The 27,480-nt window shown below is 46.7% G+C and overlaps 1 protein-coding gene across 2 annotated transcripts in view; it reads left to right on the top strand.

The window, feature by feature from the left end:
* HSPA9 (heat shock protein family A (Hsp70) member 9) overlaps positions 1-27,480 on the top strand; it is a 414,391-nt gene that overhangs the window by 365,075 nt on the left and 21,836 nt on the right. For both annotated transcript variants that reach the window (XM_040344789.1, XM_040344788.1), the window contains one exon: positions 14,266-14,406. In XM_040344789.1, coding sequence (XP_040200723.1) covers positions 14,266-14,406 — 141 coding nt within the window. The remainder of the gene's footprint in view (positions 1-14,265; positions 14,407-27,480) is intronic.

Raw genomic sequence — 27,480 nt, 5'->3', positions numbered from 1 at the left:
CACACGAGCATCTGGTCAATTGGATGTGTGGACCAATACATCCGCAATGATGGAAATGGGTGTATGCCCATGTTGAGGGTAAGGCCCAGAAAGGTCTTAAATTCGGAAACCTCAAGAGGTTTCCATTCTTTGGCAAGGAGAGACTGGGGATTAGCGGCGATGTAGGTACCAGCATATAAATTAGTCTGGTCCACAATAGATCTATAGAGATCTTCCGTGAAATACAGCGAATAAAAATCAAGTGCCATAAAATTCGCTGTATCCACCTGAATATCGGGTTGGCCAGTGAATGGGGGAAGTACGGGTTCTGCAGAAGTGGTGGGGACCCAATCAGGATAGGCGAATTCTGCAGGAAGGGCACTATGGGCACGACGGGCCTGTCTTTGTCTTCTTCTTGGTGGCAGCGGGACACTACTTGTGCTTGCCACCTCACCAGCTTGAACTGCACTTATGGGACTCGCCACGTCTTACTGCAGTGCTGGATGAACGACCAGGGTGTACTAGGCCGCTGGTGCTTGCCAATCCACCAGAAGGAATAGCGACGCTAGTACTGGCTCTCTGCTTCATACGAGGGACCTGCGGTTCTTGCTGCTCAACATCAGAACGGGGTCGGGTACGCCTGGCCTTAGCAGGGACCACAACTCGTCGTCCGAGCTATCTGACATGGAGCTGCTGTCGTAAACGGGTTCGTATTCTGAGCCTGATTCTGACAGATGCGTGACCTCCTCTTCTTCACTATCTGTCATGCACAGAATCCTGACGGCCTCTTCACCAGTGTACATTCGCTTTGCCATTTTGGGCTCTAAATTTAGTGGTACACTGGTGATGATTCACAGGTAAAAAAAAAACACCTGACTATAGAAAGGAAAATGTAGAAAACGCTTTGAAAAAAACTGTTAGCGATCGCAGGGATCAGACCTGTCTCTGCGATCGCTGCAGTTATGTGTCTTGTGTTTTTGAAGTGACAGTGATCGATCGATACTGCACTTGGGTGGGTTGGGCTGGGCAGAGGGGGAAAACGCAGGTGCTAGCGGGTATCTGGGCTGATTCTGCTAACAATGCGTTTTTGGGTACCCTAAACTGCTGGGTACACTAGTATAGATCTGATCAGATCAGGTATCGATCCGTTCAGATACTATACCAATACCACTAAATTTAATTTATATCACCCGCCGGGCGATCAGGGGGTTAAACCTTTATTGGGTTATATACGGCAGGTGCCCTGATGCTATAAACAGCAAACTAACCAACCAGCATCAACCGTAACACTTATACGGTGATCACTGGTGAAAGGGTTAACTAGGGGGCAATCAGGGGTTAAAAACTTTATTTATGGGGGTTCCTAACGCTATAGAACCTGGCGGCGAACCTCAAAAAAAACTAACTGCCTAGCGGCAACAGTGACACTAATACAGAGATCAGAAAATCGATCGCTTAGTGACACTGGCAATAGGGGGTGAAAGGGTTAACTAGGGCGGTGATCAAGGGGTTAAACCTTTATTAGGGGGGTTAGGGGGCTACCCTGGACCTAAAGGGGGCTAAAACTAACTGCCCTAACACTTTTTTCTGTAACACTGACACTAAATGCAGTAATCAGAAAATAAATGATCACTGCATTCAGTGACACTGTTACAGGAGACTGCGGGGGGGTGATCGGCGGTGACTGGAGGGGTTAAATGTGCCTAATGTGCTGGTGTCAGTGTGCTGCTTGGTGGAACTTACTTGTGTGATGTCTTCTCTCCGCAGCGGTGGTCGATATGACCACCACGAGGAGAGATCACACACTTCCTCCTTCCTGTGTTTACACTAAACACAGGAAGAGGAGGGGGGGAGCGCTGGCATTGGCTGAGAGCGATCGCAAGGGGATGGCTGAAAACAGACAGCCATCCCCTCATCCCGGATCGCTTCTGCAGCCAACGGAACCGTCGCATGTACCGGGGGGGGTTCCAATCGGACCCACGTCAAGCAGGGCACGTATATATACGTTGATGTGCCTGCCTGTGCCATTCTGCTGACGTATATGTACATGCGGCGGTCCTTAAGTGGTTAATCGCAGATTTTTTGGGGTGCCAAAATCGCCCAGGCTCTAGAGGTCATCCCCTGCATGTCGGGCACACAGCAAACATTTTTTTTTTTTTTATTAGATGCAGAATTTATAAATCAGTTTTATATATATATATATATATATATATATATATATATATATATATATATATATATATATATATATATATATATATATATATAATTTATTTTTTTCTTTTTATTTTTTTAGAATTGCTTTATCATATTCAATATTTTCCCATATTAGGCTTGCTGAGCCTAGTAGTCCTTAAAACTTTTTATTGCATATTTAATTTTCCTAGTGCAGTATTGAAGTGGATACTGTCAATGTAATATGAGCCCTGCCGTGCGTATGAGAGCATGACGCGCAGCCCTCTGCATAAATTGTCCAATAATTGAGAAATACCTGAAATGCATCACCACCGCCCCTATGTGCAGCCTTCTTAACAAGGACAATATATGATGTAGACGTTGAATCTGACGGATCCCCCTGGGGCTCTTTGCAGGCGCTATTGCGCTAAAAATAGCGCCTGCAAAGCGCCCTGAAACAGCCGCTGCTGTCTTTGCTCCAGTGTGAAAGCCTTCGGGGCTTTCACACTGGAGCAGTGTGCTGGCGGGACGGTAAAAAAAGTCCTGCCAGCCGCATCTTTGATGCGCTGTAAGAACGGTGAATACACCGCTCCTAAAGTGCCCCTGCCCATTGAAATCAATGAGGTAGCGCGGTCGTGGCAATTTGCGGGCTGTTTTCACCATTTTTCGGCCGCTAGCAGGGGTTAAAAGCACCCCGCTAGCAGCTGAAAATCGCGGCAAAAACGACGGTAAACTTTACTGCCAACGCCTGCGACGCCCCAGTGTAAAGGAACCCTAATACTAAAAAAAAAAACTGGCTCCTAACTTTTTAAGCTGGCTCCTGGATTCAAACTAATTTTGTCAAACCCTGCTTTAATGAATGGCATTTTACCACTAGATTGGTGCAAGGCTATTGTAGTACCTATATTTAAAAAAGGTTACGTCTTTACCACACCTGTTTAATTCCCATGTTGGGGAATTTTATCACAGTTTGATTTTTAAAAAAACGGAAGATCCTATCCTAGTAAAGACTCTGATCAATGGTTCTGTTTCTGATTTCTCTTATACAATAATCTTTGACAGACTTTGAGCATATACCAAAGACCGACTCATGTCCCTGCTGCCATATACAAATTATTGCTTTGATGCATGCTCTCCCAGCAGGGATGGACTGGCCATTGGGACTACAGGGAGTTTCCCGGTGGGCCGATGGCTCAGTGGGCCGGCTTCAGTGACAGCAGACCCTCACCTGGGGGGAGCAGAGAAGCAGGGGGAGGACCAGAGGAGCAGGGGGGACGACAGAGTAGCATGGGGGAGGGGACAGACAGCTTACTCAACAGCTACGGCCTGGGAGTTTCTCACTTCTGCCTAATCTTGTCCCATAAGGGGGGACTCCGAACTGATGCTTTCCCCCGGGTGAAATAATGTCTAGCTTCCCCACTGGTACTGCCTGTAAGAGTACCAGTACCAGCCGTTCTACTCTAATAAAATAGAATGGCTAGTGAAGGGGGAAAGGGGGCTTGGGTGGCCGAGGCGGGGGGGGGGGGTGTTAGTTCTCCAGCCGCCATGGGAAAGACCTGTCAAAGTGGGCCAGTCTGGACGAAGTCCAGGGCCAAATTTTTGTCCCAGTCCAGCCCTGTCTCCCAGTGATCTTTCGAATTTACACTAAGATTACATCCTCCAACCCAATATACGCATTACTCTGCTGTCAATCATTCCATGATCTTTCAGATCTATTAGGAAAAATATCCTATGTCATATGCTTACAGCACCTAGAACCTTTGGCAAAATGGGTATGTGAAATAAACGAGATCCAATCCAAGGAACAGATGATTCACGCTGAAGAGAAACCTCTAGAACGCTCCCCAACAGTGTGGTTACAATGGGATGATTTCCAAACCTCTGCCACATACCCTCTATACTTTGAGAATTGAGAGCTGTACATTTTCCACTTTCCCCTCCTATCCCTCTGCTTGTTTCACCTTGCCCTGGTGGGCCTCATGTACAGTAATTGACCCTAATCCCATCCCTCTTATTTTTTATTTGTTTTTCCTTTCTCTCCTTCTCTTTCCTTCTATGCATCGCTTTTTCTTCTCAACTTGAGATTATCGAGTGATGGGGTAAACATATTAATACTTACCTCATTGGTCAGTTTTTTTTTCTTTGGAACGATCACTCTTTCCTAGTTATACCAATCCTTATTGATGGGCTTCTATTGTGTGGAGACTGGAGTTGATTTACTAAAGGGAAATAGTCTATGCACTGCAAGTGCAATTGCTCTAGATCTAAAGGGAACATGCAAGGAAAATAAACTGTTTTTGCTTGCACATTAAAAAAGATAAGATTGCATACAGGAACATATGACACAGCATAAGGATAGACAGGAAAATAAGGCATGCATCTTCCTGTGTTGCATGTATTCAAGCAATAAGTAATGCTGGCCATACATGTTTTCTTGGCAATAGCTAATACAAAGCTGAAGTCGAACAATAGTTTGCGCGACAGGGGATCCACCAAATTCCCAAAATGAAATAGATTCCGGGACGTCAATGGGTGAGACATTAGGTGGGCGAGGCTATCTGGCACCTTGGGATTATGCATAAATGAGGTCAAGAGCGAGCTCTCCGAGGATAGACCACAGGGTCGCGACAGCCGAGGCCAGAGTCGTCGGAGCTGTGACACAGAGCCCAGCAAACGGTCAGGGGGGACCTCCACATTTGCACTCCAAAGCAAGTTGTTGGGGTGAGTCGGTGCTAACCACAATTTTTCGATCTCCGTCCACTTGTAGGACCGCCGGGTGAACCAAGAAGTTCTTGCCCGGAGCTGAGTGGCCTGGTAGTACTTAACAAGGTTGGGGAATGCAAGACCCCCGTCCAAGAGCGCCGCCGTCGGTACCGTCTGGGGGACTCTGTCTTGTGATTCCAAGTAAATTTAAGTAGGTCGGATTGGAGTATTCAGTGTTTATAAGGGACAGGGATGGGTAATGTTTGAAAAAGGTAACGAAGCTTTGGGAGTATCGTCATTTTAATCGAGGCTATCCGGCCGAGCCGTGAAATGTGGTGTTTTTTCCATTGCAGTAGTAAGGATCTTATTGAGCGGAATAGGGGAGGGAAATTTTCCTGGTACAAGGTAGTGAAGCTTGGGGTGATGTGTATCCCCAGGTATTTCAGGGAAGTTGTTTTCCATCGATTGGAAAAGTTGGCCCGCAGAAGGGCAATCTCCGCTCCAGAGATATTATTTGGGAGGGCCTCCGACTTGGAGGTGTTGATTTTATAGCCTGACAGAGCTCCATACCGGGTCAATTCTGCATGAAGGTTCGGGAGGGAAATCCTAGGTTGTGTCAGGGAGAGGATAACGTCATCCGTGAACAGACATTTTTAATTCCCTGCCTCGGACTGGTATCCCCCGGATGGACGGGTTACCTCAAATCGTGGCCGCCAAGGGTTCAACACACAGCGCAAATAGCAGGGGTTAGAGTGGGCACCCCTGCCGGGTGCCGTTGGTAACAGGGAAGGAAGGTGAGAGGGCAAAGTGTGTCTTGACCTGAGGGGAGGGGTCGGAGTAGAGATGGCGAATGGCACTCAAGAATGGGCCCCTTATCCCTACACGGCGCAATGTGGCGAACATGAAGGGCCACCCAAGACGGTCAAAGGCCTTCTCGGCGTCCAGGCTTCGCAGCAGGGACGCCGTGTTTTCTCTGTTCGCCAATTATCTTTCTGGTGTTATCGCCCGCTTGCCTAAACGGCACAAAGCCCACCTGGTCTTTATGAATAAGGGACGGTAAGACCATGTTCAAACGAATCAAGAGTAATTTTTTAAAAAATTTCAGGTCCGAATTTAGCAGGGTCTATAGTTGGCACAGAGAACGGGGTCCTTGTCCGGCTTGGGAATCAGGGTTATAAAGGAGCGCTGCATATCTGCCGGGACAGGGGTATCCCGGAGAAAGGTATTGAAAGTTTACACATGTGGGGGAGCAAGAGGGGCAGAAAGGCCTTGTAATATTCATAGGGCAGGCCATCTGGGCCCGGGGACTTATGGAAGGGCAGGGATTTAATAGTCTGCTCTATCTCCTCTTCCGTGATCCGCATATTTAGGGATGTCAGGTCAGAGGGCTGGAGTCGGGAAATGCCACTTTGTTCTAGATATTGTTCCATGCTACGGGAGATGTCCGGGGGGAGTGGGTCACTGGGTATGTCAGGATTATTGTACAGGTGCTTATAGAAGTCTGCAAACGTGTGGACTATGTCTCTGGGGTGGTATTGTAGACAGCCTGAGTTGTCCTTAATTTGGTGGGGCGTCGTCCAAAGGTGGGCAGTTGAAAGGTCGCGCAGTTTCCTCGCTAGTGGGGTGTGGGCTTTATTACCTTTGTCATAATAGACCTGCCGCAGCCTGACAAGGGCTTTTTCCACCCGCCCCAAAGCCAGATCTACCAGGGTCGCTCGGAGGTTAGTGATTTTCTTAAGGAGAACGACAGAAGGGGATATTTGCGATCGGCGCTCAAGGACCCCAAGCTCCCTCTTGGTTCTCTGTTTGGTGGCCAGTGCATCTTTTTTTAGAGCGGCGGACAATGCCATACATCTACCTCGAAGGACCGCCTTATGGGCTTCCCAGAGCATAGAGGTGGAGACGTCGGTGGTGTTATTCTCCGCGAAATAAAGTTGAAGTGTAGAGCTCTGTCTTGGCCGGTAAGTGCTGAAGGAGGAGAACTAAACGTTTCCAGTTATAGGGCCTCCGGACAGGGGAACCCAGATCTAGTGTAAGTAAGATGAGGGCGTGGTCCGACCACGATATCGGGAGTATCTGTGCTTCCCGTATCACTCGGAGCGTAGAATTGTTGGTGAAGAAATAGTCAATACGGGAATGAGCTCTATGGGGGGACGAGTAGGTGTACTGCCGATCGCCCAGGTGGAGGGTCCTCCAGGCTTCAAAAAGAGCATAACGTCTAGAGATTTGGCGGAACAGCTTCGAGTCCCTAAGGGCCAGAGCCGACACTGCCCGGGGACCCACCACATGACGATCGGCAGTCGCGGATTGGGTCAGAGTAAAGTCGCCTCCCACCACTAGGAGCCCATGGCCTGATCTAAAGAGGCAAGTAAACACCCTAGCCAAGAATCTATGTTGTTGGACATTCAGGGTGTATAGTGCACAAAAAGTCACTTCCTGCGTCTGCCACAAGCCTCTGAGAATAACAAATTGTTCATGGGGGTCGCTATAGTAGCCAGAGCAAGTGGACGGAGATCCATGTTTAATGAGTATTGCAACTCCAGCCCACTTATGGGGACCCGCAGAGGAATAAATCTGCGGGAATTGTCTAGAGGCGAATGCGAAGGACCCCTTGTTATCAAAGTGCGTTACTTGGACGAAAACTATGTCAGCGCTCGATTGTCTGAACTCCCTTAGTGCCAGATGCCTTTTCCTATCAGTTTAAGCCATGTACGTTCAGGGACAATATCTTGGCCATGGGGTGTATAGGGAGGGGGGAGGAGTCTTGCCTGAGGTGATGTGGAGCCGACGGAGAGCAGAGGCTGAGGACAGAGGCACTCCAGGCAAATTCCACGAACTCCGTGGTGAGCCACTCGATGAATGAGAGGGAAGGAGGGAGAAAAGAGGACCAAAAGAGAGAGAGGAGAGGAGAAACATTAGTACACACAAAAAAACAGTGAGCAACTAGAACTAGTATTTGCATCAGACTTTGAGAGGCCAACAGGCCTAGGTCAACACGGATTCCCAAGGACCCACCCGGCCACACTCCAGAAGAATGCACCGGTCGGGTGTCCGGGAGCCCTAAAGTGGTCATCGAAAACGAAAAACACTGATAAATACAGTCACTAAACCAGGGGGGAGGGGGGTGGGTGAGCAAAAAAGGCCCACACTCTCTCGTCTGGAGGGAGACATGCCCATTAGGCATGTTGGGTCTGAAGCGGAGGGCACAATAGGGGGGACTATGTATTCAAAACATGTCCAGGGCAGGATCATCAGTTAAGGTGGAAAAAAATCCATGCGCCTGGTATGCCAGATCTGTGGGAGAGTGTCTCGAATCGCTCCATGAGGAGGTCTTGGTGGCTGGGCAATGTCCCCGGCCATCCGCTCCGGAGGGATGGTGTAACAGGAGTCCCTTTTGGGCACAGATTGAGCCAGGAAATAGACATATATTGGATTGTTTTAACATGGATAGTAATCTACCATATATTCTTTAAATGTCTAAAGAATATTGTGACCCAACCAGTCAATAGTGACTAATTTCTATGATTAGCCCTGGCTAGTGAGTTGTTAAATGAGCCTGGCTCTTGAAAGGCCTTCCATTGTGTGAGGCTGTTGAGACGCTAACTAAGACTGTTTCTGTGGATTGAAACTGAGTCAGCCTGGCTCCTAGACCTTTCATTATGTATACTGGTTATGTGTGGAATGTACTTGTCGGAGACGCAACGTCTGGGGGATAATTAACTCTGAATATCATTATGTAAAAGAATGTGATTGAAGCCCCCCATGGGTGGACAGTTTGATTGTTGATTTCTGTAACCTGTTGTACTGCATATAAGCAAGCTAAGAAACCATTAAAGTTGTCATTACATTTGAAACCAGAAGCACAGAGCTGTGTGTCTCGTCTTATTCTGGGAAATGGGATGGATCGGGTCCTGTTGGAGTGTCGATAAGCTGTCTTGGATAGAATATTGTGAACGGATTTAACCCCTGTCCCATTAGGGGTTCCGTTACAGATGGGTTGCAGGGGAGCCCGCTTTCTGGGCATAGGTGAGTGGGGCAGGCTGCACACCAGGGGGCCTGCATTTGTGACCGTCTCTGTGCTTTAGGAGGGGGTGGCTCTGTAGCATAGGGGCTGAAGGCCTCCTGGATCCCCACTGGCTCTTGTAGTACCTGGTCTGCTGGGTACATCGGTGCAGGCAGGGAAGTCCACGGAGGAGATTGAGGGGGTGGGGGATCCCTGATCAGTCTCGGGGAGGAAGGGGTCTGACATTGTCCTCAGCAACTGAGGGAAGGCCCCAGAGCACTGTGTGGAGGGGGAGGCCTGTGCACCATGCAGTGAGGACCCAGAGGGGGCTGAACTGCTGGGGCTGGAGTAATTCACCGCTCCAGAGGCGGATGAATGGTCCGTGGAGCCTGGCGGTATCAGCGGCTGGGGTCCAGAGCGATCCGGCCGAGTGAGCTGTGAGCATGCCCTGGAGGGATCCGGCGCCATCTTGAAAGCTCCGTTGGAGCGGCGTGTTTTGCTGCATAAAGAAGGACCGGAGGCTCGTTGCGGTGCCTGGCGGGGTTGTGAGGTTCCCCGGGGTTTTGTGGATCTGCCCATGAAGGTATGGATTAATGTCCCCAAAAGTGCCGTTTTAGTCCGGGCTTAGAGAGGGCAGAAGACTCAGGCTGCCATCCAGGTCGGCTTCCGGTCACGCCCCCCCCCCCCCAAACGAAGGTTTTATTGTTAGTCCTGGACATGTTTTTGCCAGGGTGGGGGTGGACTGTGGATGGGCGGTAAGAGTGCTCCCTTCCCCCGTTATCCCCTGGGGAATGCTCTGTTATGGAGCCATGGACCAGGTACCTGGGTAGTAAAAAAAAAAAAAAAGCAGGATAAGGCATTTATGGGTGCGCTTTTTACTGCTGCAAGGGACTCTCTAAAGCTGGATAGTGCAGCTGGGTTACCGCCGAGGGCTCGGTCTTTTTTGGATCACACAAATCAGACCGCTCTGTGTAGGTTTTTTTTCCTTCTGTGCCCTTCTTTGATAATTTCTGAGATGCGGAATGAGAAAAGCCGATGAGGGCTTTTGTAGTCCCTCGCCGCCGGGCGGGATCCCCCGCTTCTATGGATCTGACTGATAAAAGATCCGAAGTACTGACCCGTTGCATGTTTACCATGCTGGGGTCTGACTTGCGGCCTATTGTGGCCACTACTCTGGGGTCTCAGTCTGCGCTGGCGCCATTTTTTGGGAGGTTTTTCAATTACATTGAAAACTCCCATTGGCATCTTAAATTGCGGTCGGCCATTTTCCTGTGGCCGCGTTCTGAACGCTCGGCCATCTTGGAGTAGTCCTGACCAATAGTGCTGTATACAACTCACGGGGTGAGCATTTTGCACCAGACAGTGGAGGAGCACTGACTTTCTCCCAAAGTTATTAGGCTAGCGGACCAGCTGGTCCAGGGACTCATATAGGTCTGTGATGCTTCATTGAATGCTGCGCCCTTGTTATCCAGGGCTGTTTCAGAATGGTTTTATGCACACGGAGGTGTAGTGGTTAACTCCATTACTTGGCAGCAATTGGTTCGAATCCGGACACTGACGCCAATCTGCCTGGAGCTTGCTTTGTCACTCCCTGTGTCTGCGTGGGTTCCTCCGGGTACTCCGGTTTCCTCCAAAGGCATGTGTGCATACACCTACATACTATACATACACACTATGTGTGTGTATTATTTAGAGGCAACCCTCCCAGGCCATCAAAGGCCCAGCTGGGGGACTAATCCGTCCCTGGGTGCGTAACTGTATGCCCAGTTCCACACTCGGGTTTTCCACGAAAAATACTGTCCAGGTGGTAAAAATCTTTTGTCTCTGAAATCATCAGATTCCGGTGCGCCACCTAGTCAGTCTCTCTGAGTTGGTGAAGGAGATCCCCGACTCTTCGGTCCGGGAAGTTGTTTCTTCCTTCCAGTGGTCGGTCTTTACGACGGATGCCAGCCTCACGGGTTGTGAACCTGGGGGGTCCAGTCGGCCCTCAGTCGCTGGGCTTGCGTGCACCTATGACCACACCTCCCGCTCTTGTCTGGTCTCAGTAGCTACCCAGGGTCGGACCTGGCTAGTGCCTGGGTGGGAGACTGCCTGGGAATACCAGGTGCTGTCTACCATTCATTGTCCTACTATTTTAGGCGATCAGGCTATGCTTCTCCTCGTGGTCGAGGAGGTTGCAAGGTCGTCCGATCTGGTTTTAGCCGGCCAACGCCACGGACTACTGGAGTCGCCAGATGCTGGACCAGGGCGACTGGTCTTTGTGCTTGGGGTGTTTCGGCTCCCTTGCAGGAGGTGAACCTCACAGGGCATGGATCTCCTGGCCGCTCGTATTCACCGCAAGGGTGTCGATGTTAGAGGCCAGGTCTAGTGATCTGGTACAGACGTGCAAGTCGCGCTGGTGGCCCTGTGGGGTCTGTATCGGCAACTTTTTGCCATTCCTCCATTGTAGTTGCTTCCTTGGCTGCTCCACAGAGTGGAGGCTGAGGAGATCCCAATGATTCTAATCGCTCCAGATTGTCCTTGGTGCGCCAATATCGGGCACCTGGTAGCGGAGGTGCCAGGGTGGGAGGTCCCTCTGTCTCGAGGTCCCATACTTCCACCTATTGTACAGTCACTGGCTTGCTCAACATGGCTATTTGAAGCCAGACTTTAAGTGACCGGGGTCTGTCCGACTCGGTCATCTCAACAATGCTGAGGGCACGGTAGTCTTCTTCCGGAGGATCTACCGTCACACCTGGCCCGCCTACATCTCTTGGTGCGAAGGGATGGAGTGATCGTACTCTGTGTCCAGGGTCCTGCTGTTTTTACAGCTTGGAGTGGATCTAAAAATTGCTTAAAGCACCGTTTGGGGGCAGATTTCAGCCTTGGCTGTGTTCTTTCAGTGACCTTTTTGCGGCCCGTTCCCTGGTGGGTCCCTTTTTGTGTGCAGGGGGTTTGTCATATACTTTCCCCTCTTGGCCCATCTTTTCCCCCATGAGTTTTGACTCTGGTGCTCTCGGTTCTTCAAGAACCTTCCTTTTGGAAACATCAGAGAGATTTTCTCTTGACACTATCTCAGAATGTGGCCCCTTTAGTGGCCTTTACCTCTGTTAGAGGGGTTTCTGAGTTGGCGGTCTTGTCTTGCAAGCCGCCATGCTTGATCTTCCATAAGGTTTAGGTGGTGGTGCGCCCGTGACCTTCCCTTCTTTCGAAGGTGGGTTTCGGCCTTTCGCCGCAATAAGGACATTGTTCTTCTGTCCTTGGCTGGCACATCCTACGGAGGTTGCCTTTTATACTTTAGGCGTGGTACGTGCTTTGCAGGTGTACCAGCCTGCTACGGCTCCGTTTCTGAGTTCTGACTGTCTTTTGTGTCGTCTGGTCCACAAAAGGGCCTGGCGGTCTCATCGACCACCATTTCTCGGATCAGGCAGGCTGTCATAGAGGCCTATGCTCTTAAGGGGCGGGCCCCCCTTTCCGGTCACGGCACTTTCGACCAGGGCAATTGGTGCTTCCTGAGTTTTTTTCCCGACATCATGCGTCGGGTCTCACAGGTGTGCGAGGCGGCGACTTGCTCATCCATTCACGCTTTTTCCAGATTTTACATGGTTGCTGTGAGTGCATCTTCTGATGCTTTTTTCGGCCGCTAGTTTTTGGCGGCGGCTGTTTAAAGTTGCACCTCCTTCGTTGAGGAGCTCTGCTTGTTTTGGGGTGAATTTAAAATTGGTTTTACTGATATATTTTCCACCCCTCGTTTTTGACACTGCTGGGGACGTCCCACTTGTCAAGATTTAAGGAGCTGTGTCCATCCATGGACGGTAAGAGAAAAAAGTTTTTTTTGTACTCACTGTAAAATTATTTTCTCTCAGTCCATGGACGGACACAGCACCCACCCCTGCTTTTTAGGTTTGTACTGCTTGTTACGAACTGAGGCTGCATGCTGCAGTGAGGAGGGTTATGTCTGGAGGGACCGCCCCCTGGGCATGGCTGTTCAACTCTGTTAATGTAACATGTATTTAATTATCTAACATGTTTCTGCCTAGTCCTCTCCTGTAAACAGGGAACATAACCCACTTGTCAAGATTTAAGGAGCTGTGTCCGTCCATGGACTCAGAGAAAAGGATTTTACGTTGATTACAAAAAAATCCTATTATAACAAAAAGTAAAAAAATATATATATTTTTTTTAAGATTTTCTGTCTTTTTTTGTTTATAGCGCAAAAAATTAAAACCACAGAGATGGTCAAATACCACCAAAAGAAAGCTCTATTTGTGGGAAAAAATTATAAAAATATAATTTGGGTACAGTGTTGTATGACCGCACAATTGTCATTCAAAATGCGTCAGCGCTGAACATTGGTCTGGGCAGGAAGGGGGTTTAAGTGCCCAGTAAGAAAGTGGTTAAGGTCAATAATTTGTTTATCTAAAATGTAAATTTTTCTCTGTTTTCTAAGTAACAAAAAATGCATTCCTGACCATTCTTGTAATGACTCATCAGTCAATCCATCATTTGGTGGGAGATCCCATCTTAATCTTCTGGGTACTAATTTAGACTGTGTACTGTTCAACAGATGCAATATCCCACCATGCAATAAATTTCTTTCAAAAATATAACCCATTTTTCTAAAACAAGTAGATAAATCGTCTGAAAAATTAAAAGGTTGTGTATTAGAGAATAATTCATTAAGTCTAACCTCTCTGTGTTCCAAAAAAGAGAAAACTTCCATGAATTCTGCTGACAGAAATGTGATAAAAAGCAAGTATGTATAAATATGTTAACAATCAGCGCAAACAACCAATATGAGCACAGAAGATTGCAAGCTGAACACTAATAGGTAATCACAAGCCTAAAAGCAGTATACAAAAACAATAAGTAAGTGCAGCCCAAAAGTGAAAATATAAAATGTTCGTTCATCAAATAAGGAGTCTTCAAAAAGTCAATGCCCAAGACAGTGCTGGAAAATAATGGTGACCGCAAAAAATATTGACACGTTGGGACCAATTCTTCTTTTTTTTTCTTTTTCGGAATTCAGGAAGCATGGCTTACCTGCACACAATTATCCCCCATCACAATGCTTGTGGTATGACGTACATTTGGGATCCCCATACATGGCAGAGATAGACTACTTTGACCTCTCTTGGGCACGACTGTAAATTGGTTTGCATGCGTTGCCTCTTCAAAATGTGGGGTGTTTAGACATTTCCCTGTTTGAAAAGTCACAATTTTTAGGTTGGCTATATTTGGTACCTTTTTTAATGTCATGGTCTCCTCATTTATATTGGATTAAAATTTTTAAGACTAAAATGTATTTATTTTTTACACACTGAATGTGTTTGCACAATGTTCGTTTTCAACTATTCATAAAACTCTAAAATCCCACAACTGTATTACTGTATATAAAATGTTTCCCTAATCTTGTTTAATCTTAGTGCAACAAACTTAAAGAGGAGATCAACAAGATGAACGCCATTTTGGCTAGGAAAGACCAAGAAACTGGAGAGAGTATAAGACAAGCCTCCTCATCTCTACAGCAAGCATCATTAAAGCTATTTGAAATTGCATACAAAAAGGTAATGTTGGAGAATATATATCGGTTTTCTTTAGCATCAGCTAAGAGTTCTAGACCAATGTTGTTGTTGTTGTTGGGTTTTTTTTTCATAGTTTTTACAATAAAGGGTTGTTCCTCTTCCTCATATCCCAAACCAAAACCTTGGTGGTTTCTTTGTTTTTAAAAATAATTAATCCAAAAGGGAAAGAAAAACTGGCCGAGCATTGAGCAAACTACAGCTTGTTCAAATGAACTGGACACAATTTTCTCTGTGGGTGGCCCTGCTATTCATCCAATCCATATATGATAGTCCAGCATTGGGATTCATCCATCTGTGCTCTGTGAATCTGTTAGATTTTTTCATTTTTTTCCCCCTCTTATATTATTTTTTTTTTTTGTGAATGGTTGTAACCCTCTGTGGGAATCAGTTTAAGGAAGTCCACTTGCAAGTGTTACCAGTTAACCCTAATTATTGGTGTGACAAAGTCTAAATGGGGGAGTTAGCCTTTAAGACCTTCCAAAGAATGGCTGTGCTAGTAGGGCCAAGTGGGGTCAAGATGGCTGGACTTGGACAGAAAGATCTTTGAAACAAAGTGGAGAATTCTTGCAGACACATTATGTATATCTGTAAGGTCACACAGAGAACACTAATATCTGTTTCTAGACAGCCACCCACACAGTATAGGAAGTTTACTTTGTGGGTGGCTGTCAGCAGCCAACACCTCGCTAGCCGATAAAGCAGATGAATATGTAAATGAAGGAAAACCACAAAAGTTACAGGAAATGTGTGACATTTTTGCAAGTTATATGTTTACTGTCAAAACCTATAGACAAGGCATTTTGGCTCTGGCATGAGGCAGGCTGATTGCCACGCTGGCCAATTTTTCCTAAAAGTTTGGTGTTCGGTCTGTTCCTGGCTAACTCCCGCTTTTTGGCCACATAGTTTGTGAGGAATTGGGTTTCTGATGTAAAAGAAAGTAAGTTATGCAGGCGTTTAGAATCAATCCATAATGGACTTAAATCTCTTACCGATTGTTGGGCTGATTAAAAATATTGGCTTCATTTACCTCTTATCTAATTTTCCATGTGTGCTCTGTCCATGGTACCAGACATTTTTGCCTGCAGTAAGTAGACCGGTCCCCTTGCCCTACCCACTGTAGTTTACCTTTCTGTTAAGCTGACGTAACCACAACAGTACAAGCAAAGCTTTGGGTGAGTTTTGTGAAATTAGACTGCATTCACACGGGTGTTTAGCCTCGCTGTTAATCACAGTGGCAAGAATCTAATTCCTGAGATGCAGAAAGCTGTGGTTGCCAAGTACGGGTGCTGCAAAAGTGGTGGGGACCCAATCAGGATTGGCGAATGCAGCAGGAAGGGCACAACGGGCCTGTCTGTTTTCTTCTTGGTGGCAGTGGGACACTACTTGTGCTTGCCACCTCGCCAGCTTGAACTGCACTTATGGGACTTGCCACGTCACCATGTGATACTGCAGTGCTGGATGAACGACCAGGGTGTACTAGGCCGCTGGTGCTTGCCAGTTCACCAGAAGGAATAGCGGCGCTAGTACTGTCTCTCTTCTCCATACGAGGGTCCTGCGGTTCATGCACCCCAACAGCAGAATGGGGTCAGGTACGCCTGCCCTTAGCAGGGACCTCTTCTTCTTCGTTGTCAGAGCTATCTTACATGGAGTCTTCTACGGGATTGTATTCTGAGCCAGAATCTGACAGATGCATGACCTCCTCTTCACTACCTGTCAGGCTCAGAAACTTGTAGGCCTCTTTACTAGTGTACATTCGCTTTGTCATTTTGGGCTCTAAATTTAGTGGTACACTAGTAAGGATTCACAGGTAAAAAAAGCACCTGACCTGTCAGCAAATGTAGAAAATGCTACCAAAAAAAACTGTTGGCGATCACAGGGATCAGGCCTGTCTCTGCGAACGCTGCAGTTATGTGTGTTGTGTTTTGTAAGTGACAGTGATCGATTGATACTGCACTTGGGCGGAGGGGCAAAACGCAGGTGCTAGCAGGTACCTGGGCTGATCCCGCTAACGATGCGTTTTTTGGAACCCTAAACTGCTGGGTACGCTAGAATAGATCTGATCAGATATTGATCTGTTCAGATATTATACCACTAAGGGAGGTGTATGCTTTGCGTGTGGGTGTTAGGCCCCATGCACACGGGACGCTGGTAAACGCGTGTTCAGAGGCATTTGGACAGCTTTTTCAACTGCCCCTGAACACATTCAATGTTATCCTATGTGTCCATGCACACAGTCCCGTTTTTTGGCAGTTGCGTTTATGCTCGTTTTTTCTGAAGCAAAAATATGGGTTCAGACGCAAAAGGTGACGTGGCTAGTGGACAATCCACAACTTGTGGCAGGTGACGTGGCAAGTGGACAATCCACAACTTGTGGCAGGTGACGTGGCAAGTGGACAATCCACAACTTGTGGCAGGTGACGTGGCCAGGTGACATGGCAGGTGACGTGGACAATCCACAACTTGTGGCAGGTGACGTGGCAAGTGGACAATCCACAACTTGTGGCAGGTGTCGTGGTCAGGTGACGTGGAAAGTGGACAATCCACAACTTGTGGCAGGTGATGTGGCCAGTGGACAATCCACAACTTGTGGCAGGTGTCGTGGTCAGGTGACGTGGAAAGTGGACAATCCACAACTTGTGGCAGGTGATGTGGCCAGTGGACAATCCACAACTTGTGGCAGGTGTCGTGGTCAGGTGACGTGGAAAGTGGACAATCCACAACTTGTGGCAGGTGATGTGGACAATCCACAACTTGTGGCAGGTGATGTGGCCAGTGGACAATCCACAACTTGTGGCAGGTGACGTGGCCAGTGGACAATCCACAACTTGTGGCAGGTGACGTGGCCAGTGGACAATCCACAACTTGTGGCAGGTGGCGTGGCAAGTGGAAAATTCACAACTTGTGGCAGGTGATGTGGCAAGTGGACAATCCGCAGCTTGTGGCAGGTGATGTGGCAAGTGACACGCTAAATACACGTACACTGCTGCTACTCACTCTGGTCTCACAAAATGGCTGAAATGGTTAAATACTGTTTTTTGAGCTTAGGGAGGGTCTTATGATGTTTCTTAACTAAACGCTTATAAACGCAAACGCAGTGAAATTCGCAGCAAAAACGGGCGTTTTAAACGCCGTTTTTTGCATTTGAAAACGTGTGTTTAGATGAGTTTGCATCTGCGTCTCATGTGCATGGGGCCTTCGCATTACTGGCACTACCCTGACTGACGCTAAAATTTAATTGAGATCACTCGCCGTGCGATCAGGGGGTTAAACCTTTATTGGGTTATATACGGCAGGTGCCCTGATGCTATAAAAAGCAAACTAACCAACCAGCATCATGAGTGACACTTATACAGTGATCACTGGTGAAAGGGTTAACTCTAGGGGCAATCGGGGGGTTAAAACCTTTTAGGTAATATATGGGGGAACCTGACGCTATATAAAAACCTAAATAACTGGCTAACCAGTGTCACCAGTGACACTTATACAGTGATCAAAAAACCGATCGCTTAGTGACACTGGCGATAAAGAGGTGAAAGGGTTAACTGGGGGCGATCAAGGGGTTAAACCTTTATTGGGGGGGTGTAGGGTAGCCCCTAAAGGGGCCCAACGCTAACTGCGCTGACACTTTTTACAGTCACAAAATGACACTTAATGCAGTGATCAGTAATTAAATGATCACTGCAATCAGTGACACTGTGACTGGGGGGGTGTATTGTGTGCCTATGTGTCCTGGTGTCAGTGTAGTGCAACTTACTTGTGATGTCTTCTCTCCTCGAGCTCTGGTCAAAAAGACCGCCTCGAGGAGCGTCGCATCACTTCCTCCTGCCTATGTTTACATTACACAGGCAGAGGAAGCATTTCATTTGCCAGGAGCGATCGTGAGTGGGTGACCAGAAACCAATATCCGCCCCCTCATCCCGGATCGCTCCTAAAGGAAAACGGACCGCCGCTGGCACCAGGGGGGAAGGCAGGGACGTGTATATATACGTCCATGTGCCCACCTATGCCATTCTGTTGACGTATATAGTCGTGCGGCGGTCCTTAAGTGGTTAAAGCTTCTTCTCCCCCAGTATTAAATTAAGATGTCTCTTAATAAAAGCTTCAATGGCTTCCACTGATATGCTAAAATGCAACTAGTTTGAACTGAATCTTGTTTACCAGTCTATACAACAGTTTCTTAGACAATTCCCACAGACAGATAAACTGTTTAACCCTCCTCTTATGTTAGCTTTCTGTTACTATCCATGGTGTTAATGGGTTGGTTTTGACCCATGTCTTAAATCGGCCATAAAATACCCTCTGAACAATTATTTATCATCCAATTTGTTTCTTACCTCTTGGTTACCTTGTTGGGCTTCTTTATCCTTGAAAAGATTGGTTTTAATATTTTTGGTGTGACCCCTCTCATTTTCAAATTTAAAAAATGGTAAAATAAACCTCAATAGAATAGAAATGTATTGGTCCTATGTTAATTCTCTTTATTTAGAGAAGCAGACAAGCAGGCAAAGAGATAGGCCCCTCCCTAACTACAGCTCACAGGGTTGAGAGGTGATTGGCTGTCGGTGTTACTAAGCAGAGAGAGTGTTTATGATTTCAGTTTTGGCACTTATTAGTGTCCTATAATCCTATATTATAACTGGGTCAGAATTGACCCTAGCACCATAAACGTCTTAATGTTCACCACAGTATTTTATAATTTAGTGAAAAGGATTCTTTTTCTATTACATTGTTTAAATAGAGGTTCCTGACAAAGTAAAAATAATCTTGATGCAATAAACAAATTGATGTGATACTTATAGACATTCAAAACCTGAAAACGGGTCGGTTCTGACCCTAACACAAGAGGAGGGTTAAAACTAACTTGTAGTTCTACAGAATGCATGCAAGGCAGAGCACACTCTTAATTAATGCTCTTCTGTTAGAACACAGAATTGGGTATATGTGATTGTATATTATTTTATTTCTTATGGTTGAACTTGATGGACTTGTGTCTTTTTTTCAACCTGACTAACTATGTAAGTACATTAGGGTTTGTGGATTCTGTGTAGAAATAAATTCTACACGCCTTCTTGGGTGCCAATTGAAGTAAATGATGCAATAATATGCCGCTTTTTTTCGGACCATAAGGCGCACCGGGTTATAAGGCGCAATATCATTGATCGACTGCTAACGGGTTTATTTTCATACATAAGGCACACAGGGTTATAAGGCGCACGCATTAAATGAAACAAAACTCTGATAAGTCAAACTTTATTCAACTCTTTCACAATAACTCTCAACATTGTTCAGTGTTACACACATAAAATACAAAACAATACACTGACTTTTTTCGTTTATTCCTCTACCACAAATCCATCAAATTCTTCATCTTCAGTGTCGGAGTTTAACAGTTAAGCGATTTCGGCATCAAGCATGCCCGGATTCCTCTCATCATTATCATCATTATTAGAGTCAGTCTCGTTGCTGTTACTTGGCTGTTCAGTGATGATTCCAGCCTTCCTGAAAGCTCCGATGACACTGGAGACTGATACCTTCGCCCAGGCATCCACGATCCACTGGCAGATAGTGGCGTAACTTGCCCGGCGTTGTCGTCCTGTCTTGGTGAATGTGTGTTTACCTTCTGTCATCCAAATGCTCCAACGCAGCTCGCAATTTAACTTTAAACGACCTGTTGACACCAATATCTAGCGGCTGGAGTTCTTTGGTTAATCCACCCGGAATGATGGCAAGCACCAAATTAGTTTTCTTCACTTGGCCTTTGACAGTATCGGTCAGATGGGCGCGCATGGAGTCACAGATCAATAGGGACGGACATTTGTGGAAAAAGCCATCCGGTCTTTTGACGTAAACCTCTCTCAGCCACTCACTCATCTTCTCCTCGTCCATCCAGCCCTTTGAGTTGGCCTTTAAAATGACGCCAACCGGAAACTTTTCTTTTGGCAAAGTCTTCCTCTTGAAAATTACCATGGGTGGTAGTTTTTGGCCATTAGCCTAGCAACCGAGAACTACAGTGAAGGATAACTTCTCGTTTCCTGTAGTGCGTATAGATACCGTACTGGTCCCCGTTTTCTCAACAGTGCGGTTTACGAGGATATCAAAGGTGAGGGGGACCTCGTCCATGTTGGTGATGTGTTCTGGCCGGTTCTTCTTTTCATTGTTCTTGTTCTTGCAGTAGGTGTGGAAAATGGCCAGCTTTTCTTCGTAATCCTTTGGCAGTTGCTGTGAGATAGTAGTCATTGTGCGAATGGAGAGATTATGCCTTTTCATAAAACGGAAGCACCAAGAGTTGATCTCCATGTCGTGTGCTATCGCTTTTGCTTTGAGTCGAATAGAGACGCTTCTACCTGCATGTTCTCTGTCTAGTAACCCACTGTTTAATGTTGTCCTCCAACTGTGGCCATCTCGCTTTGTTCCCTCGGAAACTCAGTTTGGTCTTCTTTACCTGGCACTGGGGGTCTTCTTGCTTCCTTCACTTCCGTACCATTGATTCATTAATGTTGAATTCTCTCGCAACTGCTCTATTTCCATGTTGTACTGCGTGACTGATGGGGTTGAGTTTGAAATCCGCTTCATAATCATGTCTCTTAACAGGAGCCATTTTTGGGGCAGCGGGTATAGAAAATTAATGAATGAATGCACACACCTCCTGACTACGAGGGCTGTAATGCTCAATCCAAGCAGTGCAGCTTCGTAGCTTATCAAAGCCATGCTAAAACATATTGACAGATTTTTGAGTGCCGTGTACCACATAAAATTGGTTCTAGATCATAAAGCACACCCATACATTAGGCGCACCGCATTTTAAGGCGCACTGTAGATTTTTGAGAAAATAAAAGGATTTTAAGTGCGCTTTATAGTCCGAAAAATACGGTACAATAAACTATTCTTCCGAAAGGTGGTTACGGATTCCCTCCTATTTTTTCCATATATGTACTAATTTGTCTATACCTATAATTAGCTAGTCTATTAAGACTCTGATGAGCACAATAATATATGGTTATCTATGAAAGAAAACACTGCTTAGTAGGACAATATCTTTCATTTATTTCCCAAGAATATAGGGAAACTGCTAACATGAAGCACTACAGGGAGTGCAGAATTATTAGGCAAGTTGTATTTTTTGAGGATTAATTTTATTATTGAACACCAACCATGTTCTCAATGAACCCAAAAAACTCATTAATATCAAAGCTGAATATTTTTGGAAGTAGTTTTTAGTTTGTTTTTAGTTTTAGCTATTTTAGGGGGATATCTGTGTGTGCAGGTGACTATTACTGTACTGTGCTTAATTATTAGGCAACTTAACAAAAAAAAAATATACCCATTTCAATTATTTATTTTTACCAGTGAAACCAATATAACATCTCAACATTCACAAATATACATTTCTGACATTCAAAAACAAAACAAAAACAAATCAGTGACCAATATAGCCACCTTTCTTTGCAAGGACACTCAAAAGCCTGCCATCCATGGATTCTGTCAGTGTTTTGATCTGTTCACCATCAACATTGCGTGCAGCAGCAACCACAGCCTCCCAGACACTGTTCAGAGAGGTGTACTGTTTTCCCTCCTTGTAAATCTCACATTTGATGATGGACCACAGGTTCTCAATGGGGTTCAGATCAGGTGAACAAGGAGGCCATGTCATTCGTTTTTCTTCTTTTATACCCTTTCTTGCCAGCCACGCTGTGGAGTACTTGGACGCGTGTGATGGAGCATTGTCCTGCATGAAAATCATGTTTTTCTTGAAGGATGCAGACTTCTTCCTGTACCACTGCTTGAAGAAGGTGTCTTCCAGAAACTGGCAGTAGGACTGGGAGTTGAGCCTGACTCCATCCTCAACCCGAAAAGGCCCCACAAGCTCATCGTTGATGATACCAGCCCAAACCAGTACTCCACCTCCACCTTGCTGGCGTCTGAGTCGGACTGGAGCTCTCTGCCCTTTACCAATCCAGCCACGGGCCCATCCATCTGGCCCATCAGACTCACTCTCATTTCATCAGTCCATAAAACCTTAGAAAAATCAGTCTTGAGATATTTCTTGGCCCAGTCTTGACGTTTCAGCTTGTGTGTCTTGTTCAGTGGTGGTCATCTTTCAGCCTTTCTTACCTTGGCACACCTTGTGCTTTTGGGCACTCCAGTGATGTTGCAGCTCTGAAATATGGCCAAACTGGTGGCAAGTGGCATCTTGGCAGCTGCACGCTTGACTTTTCTCAGTTCATGGGCAGTTATTTTGCGCCTTGGTTTTTTCCACACGCTTCTTGCGACCCTGTTGACTATTTTGAATGAAACGCTTGATTGTTCGATGATCACGCTTCAGAAGCTTTGCAATTTTAATAGTGCTGCATCCCTCTGCAAGATATCTCACTATTTTGACTTTTCTGAGCCTGTCAAGTCCTTCTTTTGACCCATTTTGCCAAAGGAAAGGAGGTTGACTAATAATTATGCACACCTGATATAGGGTGTTGATGTCATTAGACCACACACCTTCTCATTACAGAGATGCACATCACCTAATATGCTTAATTGGTAGTAGGCTTTCGAGCCTATACAGCTTGGAGTAAGACAACATGCATAAAGAGGATGATGTGGTCAAAATACTCATTTCCCTAATAATTCTGCACTCCCTGTACAGAGAATTATACAGAGTATATGACAAAAGAACATCAAAGTTACTTATCACACATGGTCTCATCGGCTGGGCTCAAGATGGTAAGAGAGCCATGAGGCTCTCACAAGGAGGCCAGAAAAAGGGACAGTTCTTTGTGTGTAATTTTTATACATTCATTTACACCCACTCAAAAAAACATCACCTGCCTCCTGTCCAATAAGATATTGCCAAGAGGTAGTCTTCGATAGATTATATCAGGGGTATTGAATTAAAATTCATGGAGGTCCGATAAGTAAAATTTTCTTCCAGCCGAGGTCCGCATCGCAGTTTCGTGCAATTACCCCAATTCTTTACATTGCAGCCCAAGGGTGCAGGCACGACACACCATTCGTTTGAATGGGCTGCTGCGCCTGTGTTTCTGCTGGGAAAAGGTCCTGGCATCTTTTTAAAAAGGCAGCCACAAGGAAACTGCATGATGCGTTTGTACCATGCAATTTCCATGTGCAGAAAATTGCACTTTGCATTTTAGTGCATTTAGGAGTCAATGTACCCCTTTACGTTTTCTGTGCAGCACCTCATTTTGTGCGCAGCGGTTGTCCGCTTCACATCTTCCCACCACAGCCCTGTCCCCCTTCACATATCCCCCCACACAGTATTACCCCCTTCACATATCACCCCCTTCACATATCGCCCCACACAGTATTACCCCCCTTCACATATCCCCCCACACAGTATTGCCCCATCACATATCCCCCCCACACAGTATATTACCCCATCACATATCCCCCACACAGTATTGCCCCATTACATATCACCCCACACAGTATTACCCCATCACATATCTCCCACACAGTATTGCCCCATCACATATCCCCCACACAGTATTGCTCCATTACATATCCCCCCACACAGTTTTGCCCCCTTTACATGACCCATCACATATCCCCCACACAGTATTACCACATTACACATCCCCCCACACAGTATTGCCCCATTACACATCCCCCACACAGTATTACCACATTACATATCCCCCCACACAGTTTTGCCCCCTTTACATGACCCCCATCACATATCCCCCACACATTATTGCCCCATAACATATCCCCACACATTATTGCCCCCTTTACATGACCCCATCACAGATCCCCCCACACAGTATTGCCCCATCTAATATCCCCAAACACAGTATTGCCCCATCACATATCCCCCCACACAGTATTGCCCCATCACAGATCCACCCACACAGTATTGCCCCATTACATATCCCCACACAGTATTGCCCCATCACATATCCCCCACACAGTATTGCCCCATCACAGATCCCCCCACACAGTATTGCCCCATCACAGATCCCCCCTACACAGTATTGCCCCATTACATATCCCCCCACACAGTATTGCCCCATTACATATCCCCCACACAGTATTGCCCCATCACATATCCCCCACACAGTATTGCCCCATTACATATCCCCCCACACAGTATTGCCCCATTACATATCCCCCACACAGTATTGCCCCCTTTACATGACCTCATCACATATCCCACCACACAGTATTGCCCCATCACATATCCCCCACACAGTATTGCCCCCTTTACATGACCCCATCACATATCTCACCACACAGTATTGCCCCCATCACATATCCCCCCCCCCACAGTATTTCCCCTTTACATGACCCCATCACAGATCCCCCCCCATACAGTTTGCCCCTTTACATGACCCCCATCACAGATCCCCCCTCACCATACAGTATTGCCCCATCACATATTCCCCCCCTCCACACACAATATTGCCCCATCTCCATAATTCCCCCCCCACACAGTACTGCCCCCTTTACATGATGCCCCCTTTACATGACCCCCCCTTCACACACACAGCACTGCCCCCCAGCTCCATCCTTATCATTTTCATACATTTCCTCCCTTCCTCCTTCCCTCTCCACTCCTACCTTTCACAGAGCGCGGGGCGGGAGGGCGGGACAGTCGTGGACTGAAGGCGCGGAAGCTGTCGGGTTGACTTTTCGGCGAACTGGTGATTGGCTGCTAGGACCGCCTCCTAGCAGCCAATCACCTCCCATCTAACACGACAGGCAGCTACCTCTCTGGTCCCGCCTCCCGCTCCTCTGCTAATAATAGCGGAGGAGGCTGGGGACCAAAGCGGCGACTAAATGGCGCGATCGCCGCGGTCCGGAAAGAGCAGCAGCTCGGGCCGGACGCGGACCGCGGGCCGCCATTTAGTGATGCCTGGATTATATTAATATCCGTCTTGCCGTATTGGCCTCTAGGAGCAGCATTGTCCCTGTATCATCTCCAGGTTCTTATTGATCTTTTGATCTTGCTCATCAATCATCCTGGCAGACATTGCTCTCTTTTGGCGCTTGCCTGCATGCCAGTCCGATCCGAGCAAGGCCTTTGCTATCCAGATTGATATGCTACAAAGCTTTCAATGTAACGTTTACCTTACAACTGGGGCCATCTACCTGTATCAACCAGTTAGTGAAATTCCAGAATTATATTAAACCATGTTGCCTTCCAACACTTCTAGAGAATGCGAGTCTGCTAATAGAGTATTTAATAACCCACGTGAAAGCATTTGTTTTCTTATGTAAAAGATACAAATGATTTGTTACAAATTGGGGAAATTCATGTTCCTCAAGGTGCATAGCGTGTTGCCATTGATGTTGAATGTCTTTACAACTCCATACCCCACAATAAAGGCATAAAAACAATACACTTTCCTGTCGCATCATGGCAGCATACACCTTTGGGTTGTGGCTCCGCCCCCATGACCTGATAGGACTGTAACTATTAAGCCCAGAGAGGGCCCCCGCCCAGGTATTCTCCTTTTTTTTCCCTCACCTGAGAAGGACAAGATGAAGAACCCCTTACCACTTTCGCCACAGCCAGGTTCTAGCCTCTCCCAAGTGGAAGTCCTCTCCTGTACAGCCTCTAAATGAGCTATATGGAAGGAACCCCACTCTGATGGTCACAGCCTTACACAAACCTTAAATAGGTTTATACTGCAGCGACCTCCAGCTCTTCTGAGCGCACCTTTCAATAGCACTTACTGAGCCTCCAGCGATCTGGTCTCCAGACATGTGTGCCAGCTCCTCACAGACCTTTTTTTTTTTTTTTTTTTTCTCAAAAAAGGATGTTTATTGAATAATATGGCAAAAATACATGGTTACATACATCTCGTCTGTTATATTGCTTTTTGTTTTTTTATACAACCATATTATTCCGCACAGAATAATGAAATAATAGAGAACAACAAAAATAAAACAACAAAAGAAAGAACTTCTGGTATGCTACGTTCTCCTCCCACCAAACCTTTACATTATGCAGTAGTACAGTATTTGAGAGTAATGACATGCTCGCACACTCCGTGACCCGCTCCAATGTATTACCGGGTCCAATCCCCTGGCCCTTTCCCTTTCCCCCTTTCACGGCATGCTAATGACCCAGTCTCGAATCTTCACCCTCGGTCTTTTATATGAGCAGCCTGTCCAGTACCAATTCAAGTGGGGCTAATCCCGGGGAATTTAACCATGGAGCCCACAGCAACTCAAACCTTCCCCACCGTTTCCTGCGCTGGTAGATACATTTCTCGGCACGGAGAGTGAGTCCCATCTGGGCTATCCACTCCCCCAGCCTTGGTGGCTCCGCATCCTTCCAGTGCCTAAGGATAAGTTTGCGGGCCTGGAACAGGGCCCTGCCAACAGCTTTTTTAGGGTTATCTTCCAGTGGGAGGTCCTCTAATACCCAAGATACACACTTTGGGGGTCTGTGGCACCTGAATCTTGAACACCTCATTAAGAGTCTTGAGAACCCCCGTCCAATACAAGTGTAACTTGGGGCACCGCCACATCAAATGAATAAGGTCTCCATGGTCCCTGGCACATCTAGGACAGTTATCATCCTCTACCAGCCCCATCCTGTGTAGTCTGGCCGGGGTAAAATGTACGCGTAAAACAATGTATAGTTGGGACAAACGTTGTGCTACATTGAGCGAAGCTCCCTGTATGGCTAGCAATGCCTCCTCCCACTGTTCCTCCTCAAAAACGCCCACATCTCTTTTCCATGAGGTCACCACCCTTTCAGGGAGATTAGGATGAAGGAAAAAAGCTGGGACAGCCGCACTCAGGGAGACCCGGCAGAAATGCTGCTAGTAGCATGGCATATGAATCTGAAATAAAGCCCTTAAAGCTAGTTATCCCAGCCATGAAATGAAAGATCGGGGGCAGGGGATAATGTCCAAGGGTTACTTCCCGCCTGGGGCCCTAATGGCATGCTTCAGCTCTGTAAGTATTGGAATTGCATCGCCTGAGGAAGACCAAACTTCTCTCGGAGTTCCGCAAAAGAGAGCAGACGACCCCCAGAAAAGATATGTACCAGTGGTGACTCCATATCTCCTCCAGTGCTCACTACATGTCAGG

Source organism: Rana temporaria, chromosome 3 (assembly GCF_905171775.1).
Source record: "Rana temporaria chromosome 3, aRanTem1.1, whole genome shotgun sequence".
Taxonomy (NCBI): domain Eukaryota; kingdom Metazoa; phylum Chordata; class Amphibia; order Anura; family Ranidae; genus Rana; species Rana temporaria.
Note: the sequence above shows the minus strand (reverse complement) of the source record. Positions and strands in the feature narration are given on the sequence as shown.